Here is a 27,374-nt window from a genome sequence, read left to right as displayed (position 1 = left end):
GCTCCGGTCTCCTTTTGTGACTTATTCAGTCCATTCATATATTAAATGATATACAACATTTTTATTTTCAAAAATATTTTTATATTATTAAAGAAACATTCTGCTAAGAATAATTAAGAATAATTCTGTGTGTTAAGAATAACTAAGAATAATTAAACAAGTATTTATATAATGGTCTCTTTTTAAATTCATGCATAATAATAGACGTATTTTCAAATATTTTATAAATTTATAAAAATTTATTCCCTCCACAGCAATGATATATGTATGTACAAAGATTTATATGTACAGTTTGAAATAGGAGAAAGCTCCAAAACATATTATAAAAAAAGCTTGAAAAGAAAATTACAATTGTGTGTTAACATTTATGAATTTACAAAATAGTTAATATTACATTAAAAAGTGTGCAGATCTTATATAATATATAAAATACAAAAATACACATGTTGAATATCTAATAAGTATCGTAAGAAAACGAACATTCAATTATTAGTACATGCATATCCATCTATAATTTTTTTCTTCATTAAAACTAACAATAAGTTATTTATATCAGTTAGATAATACATATAACAATAATATTTATTGGATTCAATATATCATCTTTTCTACGTCATTTCTTAGAACTATAATATTTTCGAGACAAAATTTGAAGTTTGATTTAAATTCCGCTGCATTGCAACAAGACAGCATTGATATTAAATGGACAGTTAACCTTTAATTATCAATTGTCAATAGATGACGTAACACAACGTTTTATGACACGTGGCTGTCGTAAATAACTATATCAATAAATAACTTAAGATATGCTATGATGCCCGAGGTAGCACATATTCGTTTTATATACGTTTCTTACACGTATCCAATATTTTTTAATCGTAAAACATTAATAAGAAACGTTTCTATAAAAACGTTTTTAAAACCATAGTTAAGGAAACATATTTTGCACGTTTCTAATATAGACAAAATAAAAACTAATTTTTATTAATCAAATTATATATACATATATACATACATATACATATACATACATATATATAAATATATAGGGGAGACTGGGGACAAAAGTAACATTTTTTGTATTATAGGTCACTAATTAATTATCGTTAGAGATATAAAAAAAAGGTTATATGTTAAAAAACTCCATTTATTGCTCTATTATTATACCTATGTTTCAATCTCAAATGATAGATATTTAAAGAGCTACTACAGCTTTTCGCAAGTACGTTAATTGTTACTTTTATCCTGGGGGCCTGGAACGAAAGTAGTCTGGGGATAAAAGTACCAGTTCTTATTTTCGGGAAAATAAAATAAAAATGACTTTTTTCAATTTAAGGCAACTTTTATTATAATCTTTTATTAAGCAAGATAACTTTTTTATAAATTTGTATTATATTATATTAAAATAAAAAATAAAATAAATATTTATTTTTATTATCTTTGAAAAACTTAAAAGAAATAATCTTCGTTAAGCAAAATAATTATAAGTAATATCATAAAATAATTATACTTAATATCACAACAGTCTTGTACTTTTTTAAGTCTAAATAATAGTTTAATTCTAAATAATAATATAAAAATTGTATGATAACTACTTATACAAAAGAGATTGATATCTATTCCGAATCAAAATTATGGCATACGTAATAAGAATCGCCTTTGGTACAGTTATTATGGGATCAGCCCTTATATTTTAAGCATTGAAACGTGTTACTTTCGTCCACAGAGTGTCGTATTACTTCTGTCCCCAAACACATTTTTTAGAATAAAAGCATTATAACCTACATATGATGCAAGACTTAGCCAAATCAACTATAAAACCTTATGAATACATTTTAGAAGAATACACCGGCAAATAATTACGTCAATATATACACTTTAATTAGGCATAGATACAAAAAAACTAAAACAAGAAATACTTAAGTGAATAATGCAAATACACTACCCAATAAACACATGATGGTATATTATACGTTTAAATCAAGTATTTACGGGAGGTCTAAATGTAATAGATTTAACGTATATCAATTGCGTATAATTTTAGTTGTGATGTCCGACTGATATACGTTGTCATAAACTATATTTATTCGTTTTTTAATGCTTCTCAAACCAATTAAAATCGTATTTGATAAACTAATAAACTACGTTTTATGAATACATAATTTTTATGAATTACGAGTACCTATATAAACGTATTACAATGACTATTTAAAATACGTATTGTAATGACTATTTAAAATACGTATTGCAATGACTATTTAAAATATGTATTGCAATGACTATTTAAAATACGTATTGCAATTACTATTTAAAATATGTATTGCAATGACTATTTAAAATACGTTATTTTTATTATATTTTTAAATGATTTTTGTTTTTAAATAAACGTATTATATACAATTATACAGGTTGTCCTATTTTAACCTACACAACAAAGTATCTCGAAGATTAAGCTTCTTCGAAGAAAATGTTTCGAACAAAAGTTGTAGGATTTAAAAATATCTATTTATTGACCTTATCACTTTGACTTTGGATAGGTAATCAGTTTACATTAAAAAAATATGATTTTATTTAAAAATTTAAGATAATTTTGCCCTGACTTTGACAACTCTACCCAAGATCAAAGTAATAAAATCAGTCAAAAAGATATTTTAAAACGTTATAACTTTTGTTTGAAACATTTTTGTCAAAAAATCTTAGTTTCCGAAATATTGTGCTGTGTAAGTTAAAATGGGACATCTTGTATAGCTACAATAATAATAAAAGTAATGAGATTTAGTGCAAAGAATATATGTCACTAAATATAAAATAAAATAATAACAAATTTCAATCGTAATTTTCTTTTATTTTTTAGAAGATATGTTATTTAATTAATAAAAAAATTAGTATTATTATAGACTAATTTACTTCAAAACTTTATTGTTTACTATAATATAATAAGTAATTATAATAAGAAAAAATATATAATATAAAATATATAATAAGAAAAAATTAGTTTCTTTTTTAATTTTTTTTTGCGTTTGCATTATACACGTGGCGACTTTTGGCCAACTTTAGCCACGATTGTATGGCATCTTTAATGCATTGATCGGAAGAATTATTTCCCTTAAATTGCATTTTAGCAGCATCTGCAAGAAATAAAAATTTTGATATATTAAAAATATACGTATTTTAAAAAGAAATTAATAAAGATTACACTTAAATAATATGTATTTCTTGTAGGACTTTTCACACTAAGAAAGAATAAAAGAAAAGAATGCTTTTTAAAAAATTCCATCAATTTTTATAAACTCCGATTTAAATTTTTTATGTAATAACGCAAATTCATAATATATGTAATAACTATAAAAAATTTAAATATTCTTTTAGAATATATAAAAATAAATGTGATAATATAAAGCCCTTTTTATTGTTTATGTATACAAAATTTAAAATAATATATTTTAAATTTTGTACAATTTATTGGGGCAATATTTAATGTCAAAAAAATGTGTGCGTGTGTGTACTATATATATATATATATATATACACTATTTTTTTGACATTAAATTGCCCCAATAAATTTTATAATTTTAAAATATATTATTTTAAATTTTACATACATAAACAATAAAAAGGGCTTTATATTATCACATTTATTTTTTCATATTGTACAAAATATTTACATTTTTTATAGTTATTACATAAAAAATACAAGTCGGAGTTTATAAAAATTGAAAGGTGATGAAATTTTTTTACAAAACATTCTTTTTTCAGTTAATTTCAGGTAGAGTTTACTTTAATAGAATTTTAATTTAAAGCTTTGCTACAAAGATATAAGATGGCAAAAATTGGGAACATGCAAAAAGTAATGACCTTTTCTTAGACATTTTCGCTGAGAAAAAATTGTTTCCCAATTAGCTACAAAATTTGATAGTGTGCTCTATGTATGTTTTTTTCAGTTACACCCTGTATACATACATATATACATACTTATATATACACACATATGTATATATATTATATTACAATTTTCTAAAGAGTTATTGTGATAAAAGAAATAAAGAATATAATAATTGATGTAGGATATTTTGGTGTAAGGATGTAAAATGGAATAGAATACTTTTTAGGGCAAATGACTGTTATTTATTCGTTGGATTACAGGATTAATACGAACAAAGAGATACGCTCGTCTAACGTACGTCTTCGCGCTCTCGCAACGACACAGAGACTACTCGTATCGCGGACCGAAAAATGCTCGGGCGACCTATCTGTTTATACCTAACTCAAGTGCTCGGGTGGTCTATCTGTTTATTTCTAGGAAAATACTCAAGCACTTGGGCAGCCCTACGGATTCACTCTCCTTCACTCGGCCGTCCTGCTCATACATTCGTCCCGAATGTCTCCGTCATCACTGTCTTCACTTTCCGATGAATTAGTGTTGACCCATAGCTTTATATTGTCGGCTGATGTTGACGTTCGTTGGGGACCTTCTCCATCGCCGACTCTCTGTACCACAAATCGTTGATTACGCAGAACTCGAACGATCTCGTAAGGGCCAAGATATTTGTGAGCGACCTTTAATCTCGGACCTTGTTGAGTGCGTTTGATTGCGACCAAATCTCCTTCACGATAACTTGAAGCCTGTCACTTTTCTTGTTATAAGTGTGTTTATTCTCACGCTGGATTTTTGCTATATTTTCGCTCGCTTGGGCTCGCAGTTCGTCACGCTTGTCTTGGAATGACTCAACCCATTCCTTTTCGAGCCACTCTTTGATATCTGGAAAATCTTTAAGCCGTGGACGTATTCCCAAAAGAAGTTTGAACGGCGACATGCCGATGCTTCGATGTATAGTTGCGTTTAGACATTGCTGAGCAGCATCCAAATATTTATACCATTCATCAGATTTTGGTGCAGCTAATTTTGTCAATAATGGTATGAGCGTCCGGTTGAGGCGCTCAACTTGTCCGTTAGCTCTGGGAACTCCCGTCGTTATTAAAGAATGCTCTATATTTTCGTCACGACAATACTCTCTAAATTCATTCGACGTGAATGCTGTACCTCTGTCGGAAATAATCCTTCGTGGATTGCAGAAAATTGCAGCTTGTTTTTTAAGGCGTACAATAACTTCAGCTGTGCCTGTAGATCTGGTAGCATACAGCCATGTGAATTTTGAAAAAGCGTCAATCACAGCAAATATATATTGATATGACTTCTTAGTAGAGGGTAGAGGTCCTAAGTGGTCGATATGCAACGTATCTAAAGGAACAATTCCTTTCTCGATCGGATTTAACAAGCCTTCTTGTTTTCCATGTTTTCTCTCCGCCAGAATGCATGCAACGCAATTTCGTATAACCTTTTCAACTCGTTGTCGCAAATTCGGGATCCAGTAATCAGTACGCACAAGGGCTTCAGTTTTTCCAGCTGAAAAATGTCCGCGCTCGTGAGCTCGTCGTATGAGCTGTGTTTGCATTCTCTTCGGTACTACAAGTTGGACATCACCGCCGGATTCTCTATAAACTAGATCACCTCGTATTATGTAATCTTTCGTTTTGTTCTGCATTATTAGATCTCGGAGCTTTCTCACGCTGTCGTCCTCCTCTTGAGCCTTTCGCAAACGAGCCGTCAAACCAGCTTCCGACTCATCGATCACAAAGCAGACCGGAAGTGGATTCTGACTGAGTGCGTCGACGTGTATCATTCTTTTTCCTGGCCGATGCTCTATACAATAATTAAACTCCTCCAAAAGTAACGCCCATCGAGCAACACGCACGCAAAGATCTTTCTTATTCATAGTGAGAGCGAACGCGCGACAATCAGTAACAATCGTAAAAGCGATACCTAATAAGTAAACGCGAAACTTCTTCAACGCCTTTATTATCGCTAAAACTTCCAGTTCGTAACTAGCATATTTCGACTCCGCAGGAGTCGTAGTTTTACCGCTAGAGTAATAAACGGGGTGAAAGTTCTGATCTTCACTACTTCGTTGCAGTAAAATCGCACCGTACCCTAGCGCAGAAGCATCCGTGTGCAACTCCGTCTCCGCTCCACTTCGATACAAATATAACACCGGTTTTTCACTCATTATATTTTTAAGCCGCACGAACGCATTTTTCTCAGCCTCTCCAAAATAAAATTTAGTGTTTGCTCGCAGCAGATTCGTCAAGGGTCGCGCAATAGTAGAATACCCAGGGATAAATTTACGAAAGTACCCACTTAACCCAAGAAAACTCTGTACCTGCTTGGCATTCGTAAGATTCGGAAATCGCCGAACCGCTTCTGTTTTACGATCTGAAGGACGGACGCAACCGTTGCTAATTACGTGGCCCAAAAACTCGACTGTAGTTTGCATGAAGCAACATTTTTTCCAATTAATTATAAGACCCGCTTCACTAGCTGTCGCTAAAACTTTTTTAAGATTCTTTATGCCGCTCTCAATGTCGTCAGACGGAACAATTAAGTCATCCATATAAGTTAAAACTATTTTTTCTCGTATAAGATCTCTAAATATCGTGTTAACGAATCGCTGAAATACTGCCGGCGAATTGCAAAGACCGAAAGGAACTCGCAAGAATTCGTAATGACCGTCCGGTACAATAAACGCAGTATATTTTTGACTCGACTTGTCCATCCGCACATGGAAAAATCCATTTTTGAGGTCGAGTGTACTAAAGACACGAGCGTCCTGCAATAAATCTAACTGGTCCTCGATCAACGGCAACGGATATCTATCTTTAACAATTTTCTTATTCACCATCCGATAGTCAACGCATAATCTATAAGAGTCATCTTTTTTTCGAACGAGTACCACTGGACTAGCATAGTCAGAGGTAGATGACTGAACAATTCCATCCGTAATCCATTGATCAATCTGCGTATTAACTATCTCTTTTTCAGATGCGGATAAACGTCTCGCGGATTGATATACGGGTTCTTCATCTTTAAGTACAAGTTTCATCGTTATGTCCGGCTCACGCGTCTTATTCGGCCTGTAATTACTTACGAGATTTTCTATCGCTAAACGTTGATCGGAATTTTTAACGTGCGAAACGTCTATGAGATCCGCTCGATGCACCTCGTTGTTAGCTACGTCAATCTTTAATACCTCGGGTACGCTATCTTCGCATCCCGCGTCTGCATACGTCGCTTCCGATAACGGACTAATAGTTACTTCTTCGACGCCATTAAGATTAACATTAGTCATGTTTAAAAAGCTCGTTCCTATCAATAGCTTATACCGGAGCAGATTATTTGAAACTACATGTACGCAAATCGGATATGAATGCCCGTCTACAATGATTTCTGTTTGAAACCCTCCTAACGTCACATTATTACTCGAACCCACGCCGTCGAAATATATTTCGCCTAAACTTAATCGAGGAGATCCAAGCTTAACATGTTCATCCGCGCGAATTAAGGTAACATCGCTTGCTGAATCTATCACCGCCTCAATCTCGCAACCGTTAAGCAGAATATTTTTAAAATATTTACAAGGCGAAACCCCCGTCACCGCGCAACTTTCTTTATTCGCGTTCGTCTTCTCGGAGCATTTCGACGCGATATGCCCACGCTCGCCACATTTAAAGCATTTAGCGCCTCGCTCTTTTGTCGGACAGCTTGCACTTACATGATCGCGCTCGCCGCAATTAAAACAACGTACCAATTTAGTCGAATGCTTTTTGTTTCCTCTACCGTTAACAGTCTCTTTTCGCTCGCCTTTATTTTGATTACCATTTCGTTTGTTCGATGTCGATGATCCTGGTGTGCCTGCTCGGTCTCGAAGAGTTACCTTCTCAAATGCTTCTAGCAATCCATCTGTTGTCGTAAATCGTTGTATACGCGCCTGATTTTGAAGTGCCTCGTCTGGAATGCCTTCAATCACGTACTCAAGTATCTCGCTGTCGTCGATCGGTACTCGGTTGCCCATAATGATTTTCTCATGGAAATATTCGTGGAAAGTCTCGTCTTTCTTCCACATACGTTCTTCAAATTTTCTCCGAATTACCACCTTGCTCTGTCGACGATGAAACATAGCTCTCAGCTCGTTCAGAAGACGATCAAATGTCATCGCAATGTATTCCGGTTTGGAATGTAGCCACTCGAGTGCTTTTCCTTTAAGCCGCATGCCCACAAGTATTTTCGCAGTATCGTCTTCCAATTTATATGTCGCTTTGAGTAGCTTGACTTGCTTTTCCCAAATCTCATAATCACTAGATTGACCGCTGAAATTACTGAGCAAATCCGCTATTGCCGTAATATTTGCTCGCGGCTGACCGGCCAAAACATTGTTGTTCGCGGCAGCAATGCTATGCGTCGATTGTTGTCGACTTTCGTCTTCTGCAACTGGCTCGGTATATACTCCTCGTCGCATTGCTTCTATTTCAAGACGTGCCAATGCTAACTCACGCTCTAACAACTCTCTCTCTCTTCTATATAAATCGATCTCTCGTTGCTGTGGATTAATCGTTAGCTGCGCATTTGACGTGCCAGCTCCTTGTAAAGAATCCCCGACATCTTCATCATCTTCTCGTCTATCGTCCAACCACGCTCCCGATGGATCAGCTTCCATTATGCGCGAGATTAATTCGGTTTTCGTGCCGAAACTGGACAAACCACGCGCTGACAGCAACTCTTTTAAGGCAGCTACCGTGAGTTTATTCAGATCTCTCATCTCTACACTACTCGAACACTTTCTCGTCCTCTATATCTCTCTCTTCCACACAATACAACGCGATATCCCGCGGACTGCGGAACCTTCTTGAAGACGATCGAATGCTCGAATATTCTTGTTCGAAAACTCTCTCGCACACCATTCGAAGATCTCTCGTCCTTTGTCTCTCTCTCTTTCGCACAACTCACAACACTGCTCGCGGAAACTTCTCGAAAATGCCCGATTAAATGTTCAAATATTCCATTGACTCGTTATTATCCCGTTATGCACCGTTATTATCCCGTTATTATCCGTTATCATCCCGGACGAGCCCCCAAATTGTAGGATATTTTGGTGTAAGGATGTAAAATGGAATAGAATACTTTTTAGGGCAAATGACTGTTATTTATTCGTTGGATTACAGGATTAATACGAACAAAGAGATACGCTCGTCTAACGTACGTCTTCGCGCTCTCGCAACGACACAGAGACTACTCGTATCGCGGACCGAAAAATGCTCGGGCGACCTATCTGTTTATACCTAACTCAAGTGCTCGGGTGGTCTATCTGTTTATTTCTAGGAAAATACTCAAGCACTTGGGCAGCCCTACGGATTCACTCTCCTTCATTGATTTATAATAAATAAATAGAGATGAATAGTTTGAAAATAGTATTATAATATGAACTTTATTTCAATCCATTGAAAAGACTGCATTATATGTACCTGTAATAACTTCCCGTAATTTTGTGGTTTCGAAACTTCTTTTCTTTTGTCCTTTCCAGTTATACGTCATTGCTAACTTGTTTGTGATTACAAATTTCAACATATTCATTACGCTGGCTCTTTGATCAGCACCTCCAATAGTGGAAAGACGTCCTTTCTATGAAAAATTATAATTGCACATTAATCAAGTTTAATTGTTTTAAAATTACAAAAGTAGACGTAATTTTTAGTAGAATTTTAAACCAAACCAGATAGGTATAAGCAGGTCCGGGTATTTCTCGGTCTCCATCTACTGTTTTTATAGATAACAGTAGTTCTTCTAACTTTTTAAAATCATCATCGTTTTTCGATGGTAATTCAGGCAATCCATCCGGTTTTGATGTAGGATTTAAGGATGTCATCATAGTTTGTAAAAGTCGATTTGTACAGGCATTGTTCTGTTCACATAAAATTGTTATCTTCTCCATTCTCTCTATTACGTATTTTTGAAATTGTTGTTGTGACATTGTTGTTCCTGCACCTATTTCAAGTCTTGACGATGTATGTCCATTAAATTCAACGTCGTTTTGCGTATTTTTTGATAACGAACCTATAAAACAATATCAGATTATAATAGGGAATAAATATTCTACTGAAATTTTTAGAAAGAAACATTTTATGTACAGTTGGTTTCACGAATCTTGATTTATAAGTTTATCTTGATATATCTGTCGTATTACTTTATAATAGAATTATATTTAATAATGACTTAATATGCAATTGTATTCAAAGTATATGTGCGTAGACAACTCTTATATAAAAATACTATACAAACTTATATATCTCTTAAATAATATATATATAAACTCTTAAATATATATGTATACACACACACACACACACACACACACACACACACACACACACACACACACACACACACACATATATATATATATATATATATATATATATATATATATAAACTATATACATCTAACTCTACGTTAAATCGAAACTGATATACTTTACTATTAGTTTTATATTTTTTACATAAAAATAAAAAAATAAGATAAGGATTAATTATTATAATTAATTATTATGATTCCTAATATTTACAATATCAATTTTTACATTTATTTAAATAATGAGATTCTGATGTTTTCTACAAAAAATATCGACAAAAAATTTTACTACACATTTAAGATTTACCTACACACATATATTTTGAATACAATTGCATATTAAGTTATCATCAAATATAATTCTATTGCAAAGTAATACGACAGTTCACAAGATAAACTGATAAATCAAGATTCGTAAAACCAACTGTACATAAAATAATGTTTCTTTCTAAAAATACATAAATGCTGTACATTTTAGATTTAGCAGATAAAATGTGCTAATACATTTTTTTTAAATTAATTAATATAATATTTAATTAAACATTTTAATATATCAAGATGCAAGAAAAAAGGCTCTAATAGACAAATTATAAATAATAAAGAACAGGCAAATAAAGAGCCGAGCGCGGTAAGTAGAGCGCAATAAATTGAGATATGTGAGTTAAAGCAGGTTTATTTCGTACGTTTCGGTCGTTAAATTTGGACCATCTTCAGCATCTGATAAACAAAAAGTACAAAAAATATGAAAACGATGTAAGATACACATATTATAAAAGAGACGCATATAGAAAAAGGAGATATAAACGGTTACATACGGAATTTCCTTAGAATAAATTTAACGACCGAAACGTACGAAATAAACCTGCTTTAACTCACATATCTTAATTTATTGCGTTCTACTTACCGCGCTCGGCTCTTTATTTGCCTGTTCTTTATTATTTATAATTTTAATATATAATATATTTTTATATAATATATTTATATATTATATATATTAAACATTTTAATATATAATATAAAATATATTTATATACATATATATTACATATACTCACTTTCAGAACGTGGAATAATTCTACTATTACATCTGCCATCAATTCTCTCTCTACGTAAAGTAGTAGATATAAATACATTTTTATTTTTCAAATTATCATTAGCATTTATTTCGCTGAAGCTCAATTCATGTTCTTGAGAATCGTCAGAATTTAAATTTTTTTGCGTGTTAATTTCATTCTCTGACAAGTCGCTTGAATGGGACAATTCAGACTCTCCATGATCAATACTTTTTTGCATATTTTCTTTATTTTTGCATTTAGTTTTTGTAGTCATTCTTTTGGGAAAATTAGATGAATCAGACGAATTCTCCTCTTCTTGGTTATCAGATGGTTCAACATGTTTCTTTTGTGAAATGTCAAAATTCAGTCCATCATCTTCTGTTGAACCGTGTTCCAAAATAATTTCCATATATTTTATTATACCGCTATAGTCATCTGAGTTAAATAATTTGAACGTTATAAAAATATGTAGGTTTAAGCACGTAAGAACATTAGTGTAGAATGAATGAATTTATGAGACTCAATACTATATTAAGGTTGTATTATAAAATCTCTTATAAAAAAAATAAGTTTTTAAATACTAAAATTAAATTATTATTTATTAAATACTGTAGAAATATAAGAATAAGAGAGATTCAATATCATTTTTTATATTCATAATAAAAAATATAATATTTGTGTATTATATGAACAGTTTATCGAGAGACAAGTGTTGGTTAAAGTTAAAAAGTCATAAAATCATAAAAGTTTTGAATATTATTTAATTTTACATTGCATTGCAGAATGAAAAAAAGGATAAACTTTCTTTTTGCTGCTTTATTTTGTTAATGCTTATATAAAAGCTTAAACAAATTAGAATTATTTAGAACAAGAAAATACATCAATTAGTATATGTTAAATTACTACATTAAAAAGTGAGATATATGTATATTTAATTATAACTTTATTGAAAAGATGCTCAACATATAATTTAAAATAATATTTTACGTATCTAATATATTGAATGCTAAAACGTAAAAGAATAAACTGTAAAAGGAATGAAGAATCTTTATTTTATAAAAAAAGCAAAATAGCATAAACAAATATTCCAGTTATTTATATTTAAAAAAAGGAAATATAAAAATGAATATAAAATACCAATATATAAATTAAAATAAAAATTGATTAAGTCTATATTTTTCTCCTTTACACTAATTCTTACCTGAGACTTTTAACACTCGGTCAACTTTGTATTTCATCCATGTAGCGTCATATGGTTCATTTTCCAATACCAGTGAATCAAAAACTTCTTGAGATCTAGTCTTTGGCCAATAGCATTTCATTCGATCATCTATTAGCCAAATCAATGGGACGACGGCACATTCTTTCTTTTTACCATTTAAAAACACCACAAGGGCATATGTTTTTTTATTGTTTAGAGGCATAATTCCTATAGATTTTTTGTAACAACCTATATAATTATATTTTACTTTTTTCGGCAATACCTGCTGCTCATAAGAAAGCACATTAAACAAATTTTCGATTATACACAAATACGATAAATGGCTTAAAAAAAGGTTTTCTTTATTTAAATACATTTTAATCAACTGCGATTTTAATGTAAAAATAATTCCTCATTGTAGATTCCGCACAATAACTGAAATAGAATTTTATTGATTTTCGAGAAAATTTTCCGCTTTTTTACATATCCAAAGACTGTAACATAAAGCTGTATTTAACTCATATTCAAAAATTGTACACTGTTTTATTTGATACTTTGAACTGTTATTAACTAAATAATATTAAACTAAATAGTATTTATATTAATTTATTACGAATATATAATAATAACAGTTTTAACAAATTATTACGCTACTTGATGAATAATAGGAAAAACCGCGAAACCTTCTTTAAAAGGTAATCGAAGGCATTTATAAGATATGTCATCAACAAAAAATGCAGTAGAAGTATTAATGTTAATACTTTTTACATAATAAATTCCCAGTTTAGATGAATGTATCGGATTTCGATATAAATTATCGACGTATTTAAATGTAGTTCCTATACATTTATATTTATTGTCAATGAAAATAATTTCTCTGATAACATATATTTGATTGCCTACTGCTACAGTATTATCGGGAAGTTTAACTGATATTTTCATATTTTTGTAAATTAATTTTCCACATGTGAAATGATTAATGATATTTGGATTAGGGAAAAAAAGTTGCTTAGGAAGGTAATTTGGAGTCACAGAAGATTTAATCTTAACATCAATATTCTCTTCTTCTGCAATTCGATTGCACACTTGTTGCAAAGATAATTTTTTAGAACGAATTCGTCTTTTTAGAGATTGAAGATAATTTTCGAAAGGAAAACAACTGTATCTTTCTAATGGACCGTATGTTTGTACGTCTGCACAAAGATGCAGTAATGAATGTACATTATACACGACGAAATCTTCACCATATATTTCAGCAGCTTTGAGAACAAACTTTTTAATAGCTTCTTCAGCTACATGTATGTAAGCCTTGATCAAAGGTGCGCTAGATAAAATAGTAACTGTTACGTGAAATAGTAAAAAGTGTCGATATTTTATGTCGTCAAGAATATTGTAAAAAATTATTACGCCGCTATATAAAAGAATGAATCGAAACTCAGTTGCTTTAAACTTTTTTAAGTCTACTAAAACTCGAGGTTTTCGACAAAAATCAGACGTGACGAATTTACGTATTATTTGTATATTATAATCAATTGCTGCAAGATTATGTCGAGAAAGTTTACAGTGACGCCCTCCTTCTACCCAATACTTCATAAGCAAACGCTTCGTAACACCTAGATATATTAAATGCATAGGGTCCAATACAAATTGCTTTACGAGATCTATATTTAAAGCAAGTAATGGCGATTTTCCTTTCACATGATCATTATTAGTCTTTTCACCTATAGTCGTGTTTTGTTCTCAAAATTACTGAATTACTTATTTTAGTTGGAAAAAAAATTCGATTTTTTATTCTTTTAATAGTACACCTTTCGCATCCGTACATACTTGTATGCCCTTTGATCATCTTTAGCATGGCTCTTGCGGGCGCATCAGCTGCAAAACACTCAATTTCAACATAGAATATTTTCCCATTGTATTGAAACCCGTTTTCTCGTAAAGAAATTATTTCTTTAATGAAAAGTTCTAGATATTTTTCAAGATTTATTGTCTTTCCTTCGCCACAAAAACATGCAATCATAAATGGACATGAATCTACGATATCATCGCTACGAGCTAAAATTGGCCACAAATTAGTTCTACTACTCTTGAATATGGGTCAACCATCAATGTTTATAATTAAATTAATTATTGAAATTTCGCCCCTCAATCCGCCATTCTGTAATTTACGTGTCAAACATTTCTGAATACCGTAATAATACATTTCGCCATTATCAAAAGAAATAGTTTCCAATTTCCTAGGAGTACGTAATAGATTTCTGGCAGTACGCGGTAAAAATGGATAGGCTGGATTAATTAATTCTAAAATCATATTTAACGCTGCGTGTGTTAAATTATTATTGATTGCTAGCCTACGCAAATTATTTGTAAAATTGACTGGATTTACTACAAATGTATGTGTTATGAGACCGTTATCATTATGATTTTCATTATTCTCAGCACTAGAACTGTCACTGTCATCAATGTATAACGTATATTCATCATCTATGTTATTAAAATTTAAATTCTGTGAGCATTGATGTGGAAGGAGATTTATTAGTAGCATTTACTGTATCTACAGCGATTTCAACACTTTCATTATTCCCAATTGTATAGTATGTAGGTGAACATAAATTTTGTGTATTTGTAAAAGTTAAATTAGAATTATTTGTTTGTGTGCACGAAGACAATAATATGTTTTGCACTGCATTATTTATCTTTCGACGCAACTGTCGATTGCTCAGAAGCTTCGTATTCTCACACATTTTTAATTTTAATTTTAATTTTAATGATTTATGTAACGGTGAATAACAATTATAAAATATTGAAAATAAAAGATCTGATATTTTTTAATGTAACATTTACGTCTCTAAACAATTTTTAAAATACCTATAATAAAACAAAATGTAATAGTAAATGTAATAAAAGAGCAGATATAAAATCTCTATTATTAATACAGAATTGTATATATTGAGGCCATAAAAGCGCGATTATAAGCAAGACTGTTTAGGAAAAGCTATATAATACTATAGATAATATAGCTGTAAATAATACAAAATCAATTTGCATATTATTTGTAAGCAACACAATAATTTTAAGATAAAGTAAAAAAAACTATTACATTAATCTTTTTCGAACTTGTAAATGTGTTTTAATGTTTAAAATTTAATCAAATATGCACATGCGCATAATAAACATTTTAGTCTTTCTAACTAATAAATCTTCAAATTATTAAAAAAAATTAATTATAAAAACTCTCTTATGTAATACAATGAAAACCATTATAATTGTTAATATGAAATACTAATGTATAAACACTTTTACTGCAATTACACAAAGAATAGAAAAAAAGAAGAGAAACAAAATATAAAAATATAATAAAATTTTTACCTTTGAAAACGTTGTCGAAATTCAATTTTTGTAAGCCACACAGAATCGTATAAAAGAAATGATCAACAACACCATCAACGTACAAACACATTTGCGCGATAATTAATTAAAGTAAAATATTAAAATCCGACAAAATTTTAAGCTTTCGGACCAGGCGAGTATTAGCTTCGGAATAGGTAAGCAGGAACGCTATGATCCGTGTGGAGCTGTCGACACTGTGAAGCGATGTAGCAACGGCGCGGCAGCAGCTCACCGCGGAGTCGAGAAAGCGTTTGTTTTAACAAAAGACGAATATTAACGTTCTTTGTTGCATATGCTGGCAATACTTCCAAACAAAACAAACGGGACATAAGACGTTTTAAAGACGTCTTAATAAAGACCTGTTATAATACTATAAAAGACATCTTAATGACGTCTTTACAATTTATATTATATAGTATGTATAGTAATAAATTAATATTTTAATATATTTTGATATTAAAATTTATATATAATACTTACCGTTGAATATATATATGTGTGTGTGTATGCACTTAACCATAAATTTATTTTTCTTCACAGAAAATAAAACATACACAGAGAGAAAAATATGGTTGCAGTTATCATAATTTAACTATAAAACATAGTTATTTTTGGCGGCAACTACATTTATATAGCTATTTTAACAGTGTGATTTATAGTAAATCCAATAATATATTATTGTTATTGTGAAATTAGTATATTTTCATGCTATATGTATGATTGATACACACATAACTGCCATTTTTACATGGTAAGTGGTACTATAAATATGATGCTAACAACTAAAATGAAAGTAAAAGGAACTATATACTATAGTAATAAATTGTACTTATATTAATAGTAAAATATTATATTTTTTATATATAATTAAAAGTTAACAATGTATGTGGTTCTCATAACTTTATAGTTTATAAGGTACGTTCAATTATGAAAAAAGTTTCCAGTACTATATTTTATTAAGAAGAATTTAATTATATAATATATATTAAACTGATAAACAATGATGCTAGGAAGAGTGCTCTGTGCACCACATGTATGTGGCTCTCTAATGTACGTGTGAGCAACGTCCTCTTTCTGGCATTACTACTCATAAGAGGAAAAAAAATATACTTTGGACTTCGTCTTAGTACCAGTCCTTTATACACATTTCATGAAAAATTGAATACGAGTTAGTCACTTTTGGTGTCGCCGCGTAACGGCAAACGAAGAAACACGTGTCACATATCTCTTTTTAATTTCAATGATATTTATAATATAAATTTGCAGTTAAAAATATAGTTAAATGAACTATTAATATAGTCACAGAAATGTTTATATATATGATTATTTTTTTTACCTTTTATAGTTATATAGTTTACCTTTTATATATAGTAAACAGATTGGAAAATAATAAATAGTGAAACAAATGTCAAGAATATGGTTACATTTATCATAATTGTGATTGTGTAGATTATAAAAAATGGTTATTTAATTTACCATATGTTACTTGATGTTTTACTATATTAATATTTCACATTATTATAATTTATAGTAAAATTTTTACCCTGATTGGCATAACTATTCGTATAAAGTTATTTTTACCAACATTATAGTAACAATAACTATAAAAATGATAATTGCAACTATAATTATTTAACTATGCAATTATAGTTGTAAATACCAAACACTTTTCTCTCAGTGTGGTACTTGTGCGCGGGTTTATGTTTGCGGTCGTAAACGCGCTTATTCGTATCTTGATTTTTCTGGATCTGTTTATTGGCTCGTTGACGCAAACTCGGTAAATCGCGAGATTCCTCGATTTGTCCATTGATTTCTAATGCGTCTCTTAATTCATCAATAACGTTGCCACGCTGGGACACTCCGAAAAGCAGCTTGCTAGGACTTTCGTTCGTGGCTTTAGACACGGTGTTATTACAAGTAAATTCTATGTCTCGAAGAACATTATACCACGGCGTATTCCGCTTGTCCGCTACTTTCGCTATCATCGGTAAAATAGTGCGGTTAATTCGCTCGGCCTGACCATTCGCCTGAGCTGAAGCGGTGGCGATCTTTATATGCTGTATATTTTGTTTGTTTAGAAATTCTTCAAATTCGCGCGACGTGAAACAACTGCCGCGATCCGAAATGAGACGTAACGGCCGACCATAATGCTCGAAATAGGACTTAAGGCATTTTATGACCTTCGTGGCGTTCGTACTCTTAGTGGCGTATAGTTTTACATACTTAGTAAACGCGTCGACGACTAAGAAAATATATCGACCCTTGTGGAAACTTGATCTGGAGGCAGGCGCCAAATGGTCGACGTGTATCGTAACGAACGGTAGATCTCCTTTCGGGATATTATGCAGAAATCCTTCAGGTTTCCCCGAGTTCGGCGTAAACGCGATACATTTCAAGCAGCTCTTAATATGCTTCTCTACTTTCGGTTTCATCTCTGGGAACCAATAACTATTCAGAATATTTCGAATTGTTTTTTCCATACCGACATGACTCATTTCATTACGGTATTTTTGAATAATGTTTGTCTCTAACGCCGCTGGAACGTAAAATAAAATTTGTCCCTGCTGTTTTTTGTATACAAGACCGTTCCTCATTTCAAAATTCTTACTCTCAGCTTGCTCTAACTCTTCTCGGATCTTCTTAATCACCGGATCGTCGTTCTGACATAACGCGAGATTCCTGTCGAAGGAGTTGTCCTCGACTACAAATATCTGCCGGCTTAATGCATCTACAAGTAACATTCGCGAACCTGCCCTATGCTCAAGAGTATAATCATAATTTTGCATTTCTAAAACCCACCGTGCGATACGAGCGTTGGTCTCCTTTTTATTTAGCGTTAAACTTAATGCTTGGCAGTCTGTGACGATTTTGAATTTTAACCCGAGCAAATACGTTCTGAACCGGCGGAGTGCATAAATTATCGCCAAAGTTTTGAGCTCGAAGCTATGATATTTTGACTCGACTTCGGTCGTCCTCTTAGAAAAATAAAATACTGGATGCAGCTTCCGATCTGCCTTCTTTTGCAAGAGTATCTCTCCGAAACCCGCTGCACTCGCGTCACAATGGAGCTCCGTTTCGTCTCGCGGGGAGTATAGATTCAGAATAGGTGCGTTTATTAATCGATCTTTAAGCGTCTCGAACACTTGTCTTTCTGTTTCTTCAAACTTGAAAACGGCATCTTTTCTCGTCAAATCGTACAAAGGCTTTGCTATTATTGAAAAATTTTCAACCAATTTTCTGAAATACGAGCATAATTCTAGGAAGCTCTGTACGTCTCGGATGTTTCGCGGGGCTGGAAATTTTGTTATTGCTTTAAGGCCTTGATCCGTCGGTCGGATGCCTCCCTTAATTATCGTGTAACCTAAATAATCTAATTTTGTCTGAAGGAATCGACACTTATCCAGACGTAGTTCCAGAAGATTCGCGGTGAGGAGCTTAAATATCTTTTCTAATACCCGAAGATGATGCTCTATTGTCCGTCGAAAATCATCGTCTTCTCGTTGCTCCTGCGCCACGTAATTGACGTCTTCCTTCGGTGTGCTGCATTGACTCGCCCGATGACCAAATTGTCCGCACTTGAAGCAAGATCCTCACTTCCTTTTCGGCTTGCTGCAGTCCGTTGCGAAATGTCCAGTCTCGTTGCAGTTATAGCACTTCCGCGGATTCACTCCCTTGATTTTATTCTGCTCTTTACCTTGCTGCTGCTTATTTTTCCCCGGCGTCGACGGATCTCCCTGAGGTTGCGTAGAGGATCGATGAGACGTTCCTTTTGACGACGGAACATCTGCGAATGCGGTCAGCATAGCGTCCACCGACTCATAACGTTGCACTTTTGCTTGTGTGCGTAATTCTTGACTCGGAACGCCTTCGATAATATAACTAATAATCTCCGTGTCTGAGATAGGCACCCGATTTGCCAGCGTCACCTTGTCGTGCAAATAATCAGCAAATGTTTCTCCGGCGTTCCAAACTCTTGCCTCGAATTCACGCCGTAAAATTAATTGATCGGGTCGCTGCCCATACATCCTTCTTAATTCCCGCAAAAGATCACCGCAACTTAAATCGACGCAGTCGACTCTCGAATGATACCACTTCAGCGCCTTGCCTGTCAATCTGCTGCATATTAGCGCTTTCCCTCGGTGGTCATCCAAATCATAAGAGGAGAGTAGTTTATTTATCTGTTTCTCCCAGCGATCAAAATCTAAGTTGTTGCCGCTAAATTCGCCGACTAAATCCTTGAGCTCTTGCCACTTTCTAACGCCAGCTCGAACGAGCGTATCTTCTGATCGTGGCGTCATTCTCAGCAGCTCTAATTCTCTCCTCAGCAACTCGGCCTCACGTGCAGCCAAATCTCTTTCCTTCCGCAAAAGCTCAATTTCGCGGAGAGTAGGGACGTCGACTTGAGTGCTCGTCCCTGGCGGAGGTTCGATCGATGCCTCAGATTCTTCTTCTGAGTGCGCCATCGTAGGCGAATCCTCGGGTTGGAATCCTGCTTCCAACAATCGCTTTACTAGTTCTGCCTTCGTGCCCGTTGTCGGCAAACCTCTGCTCTTCAATTTCTCCTTAAGGTCGGCTGCTGTAAGCGCCGATTCATCATAACACTCTCTCTCTCTCGAGTCTATCAACCTGTCGTAATTGTTCGTAAAATTTCTACCAGCTCGTACGCAGATAGTGACGCACAGTCTTAAGAATGTAGCCAACCGTTGAGATTCGCAACACACATAAATCAGACTTAAAACACGAAATCTGAACGACTGCGGTAAAAGGCGTTACTGTTCCATAAACATAACACAATAAGCGTCCATAAGTTCATAAGTTTGCGCGAACCGGACACATAAGATTACATAAGTCGGACGCACAACATAAACGAATTTCTCTTAGTTCGTTCGCAGTTTCACAAACGTAACTTTCCGCGACTTCGTAAATCGGACACATAAACATAAACGATTTCTTCTTAATACGTTCGCGGCTTCAAAAACATAATTTTCCGCGACTTCGTAAATCGGACACCTAAACATAAACGACTTCTCCTTAACGTAATGCCGGATTCAACGCCGATGGAATCCCACTTCTGAATTTGTAAGGGGTGGCTATTGGATAAAGGGCGCGCCGACATCGGCGACCGGCCGAGAAACCGTCTCGCTCAAGATCTAACGAAAGACTCTGCCCTAACGGCTGCATAACGACTGTATAAGACATAAGACAGCTCGAGACGTATCAGGTTCAAGTACCGGCGTACGTCCGCCTGGCGCCAAAGCCTTACAAATATTTACTCGATGCCCCATCATCAAAGATCGGTTGGGATAGACAAGGACTCGTAACTATGAACGGTGCGGTTGTAACCTAACCTCCTGTTGCACCTAACCTAACCTAACGGGTTCGAATATTAGCGATCTCATAAATGACGCGATACGCAAGAGAAAAACAGTAAAAGCAATCGGAAGAGTTCAGTTTACGCGATTACTGCACGACATAAACACACCTTCCAGTCTCATAGGAAATCGTAGTTTCTTACACGCGGGCGAAATAGCTCGTCGTATTAAAAGCAGCGAATTAGCACCTGTTACTTCCACTCCGAAAACTCGTCGTTCACGCAGCAGATTAAACGAGACGGTTGTATCCGAAGGAGATACAGTATTTATATCTGCCGATGAGGATGAGGCCGATAAAACATTAGCAACTATGGACGAGAATTCCCCGACGAAGAAAGCAAGAAGGTTTATTCGGTTGGAGCAAATTCTAATAAGATGGAACTCGAAAAATTATATTACGATCCTTCGCACTACGCGGGTTATTCAGCGACGCTCAATTTATCACGAGCTAAGCCGAATTTCTCGCGTAACGAGGTTGTCGACTGGCTTAAATCGCAAGACGCGTACACGCTGCATCGTTCGCAGTACGTCGAAAATTTCCGCGTTTACATTATAATGTGACAAATATCGACGATTTATGGGAGGCGGATTTAATCGATCTTCGTAATCTTAAGAGTTATAACGACGGATATTCCTATCTACTGGTGGTTATCGATGTACTTAGCAAATTTGCTTGGGTAGAACCTTTGCGCGATAAAACTTCAGCGTGCGTGATAAAGGCCTTTCAGAACATATTCTCGAGAAACAAAAAACGTTTACCCGTTTACCTACAAACCGACAAAGGTAAAGAATTTATCGCCAGTGCTGTACAAAAATTTTTAAAAGAAAAAAACATCTGTTTTCGCGTAGCTCGTAATCCTGATATTAAAGCAGCTATAGTCGAGCTAAGTGTTAGCTATAAGTGTTCAATAGAACACTTAAGGAGAGGATGTGGCGTTATTTTACGCATAAAAATACTCATCGTTATATCGATATTTTGCAGGATATTGTTCGCGCTTACAATCATACTCGTCATTCTAGCATTAAAATGCAACCCGCGGCCGTTACGTTGGAAAATGCGCGTATCGAGCGAGAAAATATGAATCGACGTTGGAATATCAATGATGATGATGATGATGATGATATTGGAGGGAGAAAAAATCGCGGACGCAAACAAAAGTGTAAATACAAAGCGGGCGAACTCGTACGCATCAGTAGAGCAAAAGCGGCGTTTGAGAAAGGATACGAGGCTGGATGGAGCGAAGAAATATTTCGAATTCATCGCGTTCTCGAATGGAGAAGACCTCCTGTATACGAACTAAGCGATTTACAGGGCGAGGTTATAGACGGGATTTTTTACGAGCAAGAATTAGCGCATGTTATTAAAGACTTGCGAGAGGGAGAATTTATCGTAGACCGTGTGATAAAAACCAAGGGACGAGGTAACAATAAACAATTACTAGTTAGTTGGCGGGGATATCCTTCTAACTTCGATTCTTGGATACCAGCCTCGAGTTTAATATCAAAATGAGAGGGGAAGAATTTTACATAATCCTCCCGAGCAATAGTAGCATGCGATACTTTCCGGAAAATAAAACAACGTGTTTCATCACCGAATTACCTCAACGTATAGACTTAAGCGATCGTTGGGAAGTAGCGCTCACGGAGATCCAGTTTCTGTGTAGCTTTTTACATATACGCCCTGGAGAAGGTACATTACAATTCCTCAATGTTAGAAGGAAGAACGAAGAGATAATTCCTGTAGACGATGCCGAAGTACCGCCAGGCGTTTATTCAAATATACGCGATATTATAGAAACGTTGAATTACGCGTCCAAATTGGTAAACTCGCATATCGTTTGGGAATTAAAAGCCGGAGGTAAAGTTGCTGTGAAACTTTCTTGTGTAGAAGAGAAATGCGACATGGTCCATTACGTATATTTTTCCGACAAACTTTGTCGAATACTCGGTTTTGATATAGACGGTAAAAAACGTTCACGCTTACTTTTCCCGTCATTTCTTTTTGCACTCGAGGATGCTACCGAGCATATAATAGCCGACAAACCAGCTAGCTTGTTGCGAGGCATTCCCGACAAACTTTTCGTCTACTGCAACATTTGCGAGCCTTATATCACGGGTGATGTACAATCGCCCCTTCTTCGAATAGTCGCGCTCAATGTTCGAAATAATTATTCGTTTGCATCTAGCCAGATAAGCCATTTTTCGCCCGCACAATACATCGCTTTGCGTCAAACATGTTCCGAACAATCGAAATAGATATAAGAGATCAACAAGAGGAAGGTATACCATTCGAATTCGGAACGTTGACTGTGACTTTGCAATTTAGACGTATCGATTAGATATTATAAAATACGCGGAATCTGAGAAAGAGAAAAAGCGCATTTGACCGTTCATCATTATTATTATTATTATTAATGGACTATTACTCGGTATATCGCGAATTACAGAACGGAGGCGGTCGCGGCGGCGGAATCCCGCGAGTTTTCGTCGGATCGCCCTATCAGCGCGGTCACGGAATCGGCAGTTTTCTCGGGGGATTATTCAGACGCGTACTACCATATTTAGGTAAAGCCGCGCGAGCTGTGGGGAAAGAAGCTTTACGAGCCGGCGTTAATGTAATTGAAGATGTCGAAAACAATACGCCATTTAAGGTAGCGGTCAAACACCGGTTTGAAGAATCGCGAGACAAACTCAAGAGAAAAGCCAAAGAAAAAATAAGTAGTCTAATGAAGGGCTCGGGATATAAGTCTGATGCGAAAATGCATGTAGCTCAGTTCCCTTTTGTCGGGCTTGATAATCACATCGCACGATCCGCAATAACATTGGCTCGCAAGCGACGACGGACGAGTAAGAAAATCAAAGTGGTTGGGAAAAAAAGAACGAGTACAAAAGCGCAGAGAAATAAAAAGAAGAAGAAAAGTCGTACGGTTGTGAAAAAAAGACTTAAGACGTCTGCGAAACGACGTAAAATCGGTAAAAAACGTACCGTATCCGATATATTTTCTTAAGCGGTTATATTCGGAGCATTCTAATTTAACGACGGTGGCGAGCGACGGACGACAGCGAGCAATTTGCGATAAAGAAATATGTCTTTTCTTCACACGCATTTGAGCGAGTGTTTAAAGAGCGAACTAGATCTCTTCTCTCTACCACCTACGCAAACTAGCATCGAAAATTCGCAATGGATTCATTACAAACCCGTGACCTCTTTCTCGGACGACTTGCCGATAGAATTCGTCATCCCCGGACACGGAGAAGAATATTTAGATCTCACGCACACCATGCTGAGTCTTCGTCTACGTGTAGAAACAAACGCCGATTCCGCGAGACAGGCTTCAGGAACAAGCGCCGAAAGAATAGCCGTAGGCCCTGTAAATCATTTGCTTCATTCTATCTTCAATCAAATCGACGTGTATTTCAATCAAAAGCTCGTGTCGCCTCCAAACAACGCTTACGCGTACCGAGCGTACATAGAGGCGTTGTTAAATTATTCTTCACCCGCAAAAACTTCCCATCTAATTTCATGTCTATGGGACATGGATGCACCTGAACACATGGACGATCTGTTGGAATCAAATCCCGGCAATCCCGCTCTCGCGAGACGCGCTCGTTACATTACCGGAGGAAAGGCGTTAGATCTCGTAGGACATCTCCATTGCGACGTTTTCAATCAAGACAAATTTTTAATTAACGGTGTAGAAGTACGGTTGAGATTCGTTCGTTCAAAAGGTTGAGATTCGTTCTGTCTCATGGAAAGTAGCGGTTCATCGAAAATTCATATTCTCGATGCTACCTTGTTCGTTAGAAGGGCGAAAATAAACTCGGGTTTGTTACTAGCGCATGCTAGAATGATGAGTAAAGTTACAGCCAAGTATCCGCTCACGAGAGTCGAGGTTAAAACATTCACGATTCAAAGTGGTGTTATGGGTGAATCGTTAGATAATGTAATACTCGGTCAATTACCGAAGCGAGTAATAGTTGGTTTCGTTAGTAATAAAGCGTTTAACGGCGACAGAAAATTAAATCCGTTTAATTTCAAGAACTACGGAATAAATTTCTTTTCGCTGTACGTCGATGGCACGCAAATTCCCAGTAGACCTTTGCAACCAGCTTTCTCCGCGGAGGAACCGCTTTACATCGAAGCTTATCAAACACTTTTCTCGGGAACGGGCATTCATTTTTTGAACGAAGGAAATTCTATAAGCAGAGACGATTATTTCAAAGGATATACTTTATTCGCTTTTGATCTTACTCCCGATCTATCCGCTAATTGCGCAGGACATTGGAATCTCGTCAAACATGGTAGTTTACGATTAGAAGTGCGATTCGTAAAGGCACTTTCCGAGACGGTTAATTGTATTATCTATGCCGAATTCGATAATGTCATAGAAATCGACTCGTCTCGTCAGGTCATCGTCGATTTTTTGGGGTAAATTTTGTATAGACGCTTAAAATTGTTCCCCCTCTATCTCGTTCAAAACACCGACATCAGCGCGCAGCGTTTCGAAAAATATTCAGTTTCGTTGGAGACACGCTCGGCGTCGTTGTTTCACATAGAGCCTCGCGTCGAATCACATAAGTTTTTCGTAAGATGGATATAGTCGTCGATATTCAGGGTTTCCGCGATGCGAAGAAAAAGTTTATCCCTAAGGAGGTTGCTGTTGTAGCGATTGACGCTCCAATCGTCGATCATTGGATTATGATATCGACGCATTCGTTTGCCGAATTACCTGAAAAAATAAGACAAGAAAACAACTGGCTCACGCGAAATCATCACGGAATTGAATGGTTCGATGGCGAAACTAATCCGAAATATTTTACATCGCAACTGCGGCAAATTACAAGATGCGTGCGTCACATTTATGTTAGAGGAAACAAGAAAGCGAGTTATTTGAGGAATCTACTTTCTAGAAATATATATAATTTGGAAGGCATCTCACCGGCATTCAAAAATCTAACGGTAGAAGAAGAGTGCAGACATCACGGATTTCGAAAATTCGGAATCTTTCATTGCGCATTACGCAACGCTTACAAATTAAAAAGCTGGATTGTTGCGCAAAATAATTTCAGCAGCGACGGAGACAGCATTACTCAAACGACTTGCAGTTCTCCCGAAATTTTGATAGTAAGCGACGACGACGACGACGACGACGACGATGATGAAAATGAAAATATTAAAGCACAATCAAATAATAAAATAGAGAAGAAAAATCTGCAAAAAATCGAATGTGCGGCTATTAACCGCCCCACGCAAACAGAAAATCCGTTAGCTGTACAACCCGAAAACAAGCCACCAAAAGAAATTATTCAAATAATACCGCTTGTTCGCTCGTCTTCGCTGCAAACAAATGGACTCTCGCGAAATTCTGCAAGCATTGCGTCAGCTAGATGTCAAACATGTGGGAGTCTATCCTGCCGACAGATTGCCGATGGCGTGGACGAGGTCGACGGCCATCGTCGCTAATACGGACAATCATAATCGCCCTGGAGAACACTGGATCGCTTTCTTCCTCGACGAAGACGGTACAGGGACATACTTCGATAGCTACGGAATACCGCCCTTGTATCCGGGTTTTTTCCTACGTCTCCGACGAAATTCCAACATTTATCGATGGAATACCGAACAACTACAAGGGCTTTTCTCTCAAACCTGCGGACTCTACAGTTGTGTATTTTTATATTATATGTGCAGCGGTTACGATCTCGATGGATTTCTTAGTCTTTTTTCCGAAAATTGCAAATATAACGATCATTTAATCGTAGAATTATTTCATAAAATTTTTCTTCGCGAAAAGAAACATGAAAAATATAATGTTAATTAATAGCGTGTTTAATTGTAAGAAGATATAAAAAAAATTTTTGCGAAGTACTACGAATTGTATGCGGGTATATTAATAAATGTGAAAATTTTTTATCTTAATTCGTGTTTAATACTTTTAACTTTTCCCTTCTTCCTTTATAACACCCCCGCCTCGCGTTCAATCATCCGCATGTTCATCTTTTTACCTCTGTAGTGCAATGTAGTCTAATTATAATAATTATAATAATTATAATAATTATTGTCTCCTACCGAGATGCTTTGTCTCTTTTTCCGATAAAGTGCGTCATGAACCGTTCG

General features: G+C 35.0%; 2 protein-coding genes across 2 annotated transcripts; one reads left to right on the top strand and one right to left on the bottom strand.

The window, feature by feature from the left end:
• Positions 1-3,003: 3,003 nt before the first annotated feature.
• On the bottom strand, positions 3,004-13,016 carry LOC145965648 (uncharacterized). The gene is made up of 5 exons (XM_083089305.1): positions 12,495-13,016; positions 11,294-11,728; positions 9,603-9,943; positions 9,355-9,511; positions 3,004-3,128 (listed from the first exon to the last, which is right to left on the bottom strand). The coding sequence occupies exons 1-5, from the start codon at positions 12,868-12,870 to the stop codon at positions 3,004-3,006; spliced, it is 1,434 nt and encodes a 477-aa protein (XP_082945431.1). The 5' UTR covers positions 12,871-13,016.
• An 11,326-nt stretch (positions 13,017-24,342) lies between these two features.
• Positions 24,343-24,990, top strand: LOC145965647 (uncharacterized protein F54H12.2-like). Its single transcript, XM_083089304.1, has one exon. It carries the CDS (start codon positions 24,343-24,345, stop codon positions 24,988-24,990), a length of 648 nt encoding a protein of 215 aa, XP_082945430.1.
• The last annotated feature ends 2,384 nt before the right edge of the window (positions 24,991-27,374 follow it).

Source organism: Camponotus vicinus, unplaced genomic scaffold, assembly GCF_025532165.1.
Source record: "Camponotus vicinus isolate PSW18456_S1 unplaced genomic scaffold, iyCamVici1.0 SCAF_14, whole genome shotgun sequence".
In the NCBI taxonomy this organism is placed as follows: domain Eukaryota; kingdom Metazoa; phylum Arthropoda; class Insecta; order Hymenoptera; family Formicidae; genus Camponotus; species Camponotus vicinus.
Note: the sequence above shows the minus strand (reverse complement) of the source record. Positions and strands in the feature narration are given on the sequence as shown.

Excerpts from the sequence above, each read along its gene's own strand:
- LOC145965648 (XM_083089305.1), bottom strand. The coding sequence starts at position 12,870 with ATGTATTTAAATAAAGAAAACCTTTTTTTAAGCCATTTATCGTATTTG. Across the intron at positions 9,512-9,602 it reads GACCTGCTTATACCTATCTG|AAAGGACGTCTTTCCACTAT; the intron begins GTTTGGTTTAAA and ends AATTTTTCATAG. Across the intron at positions 3,129-9,354 it reads ATTACGGGAAGTTATTACAG|ATGCTGCTAAAATGCAATTT; the intron begins GTACATATAATG and ends TATTTCTTGCAG.
- LOC145965647 (XM_083089304.1), top strand. The coding sequence starts at position 24,343 with ATGTCTTTTCTTCACACGCATTTGAGCGAGTGTTTAAAGAGCGAACTA.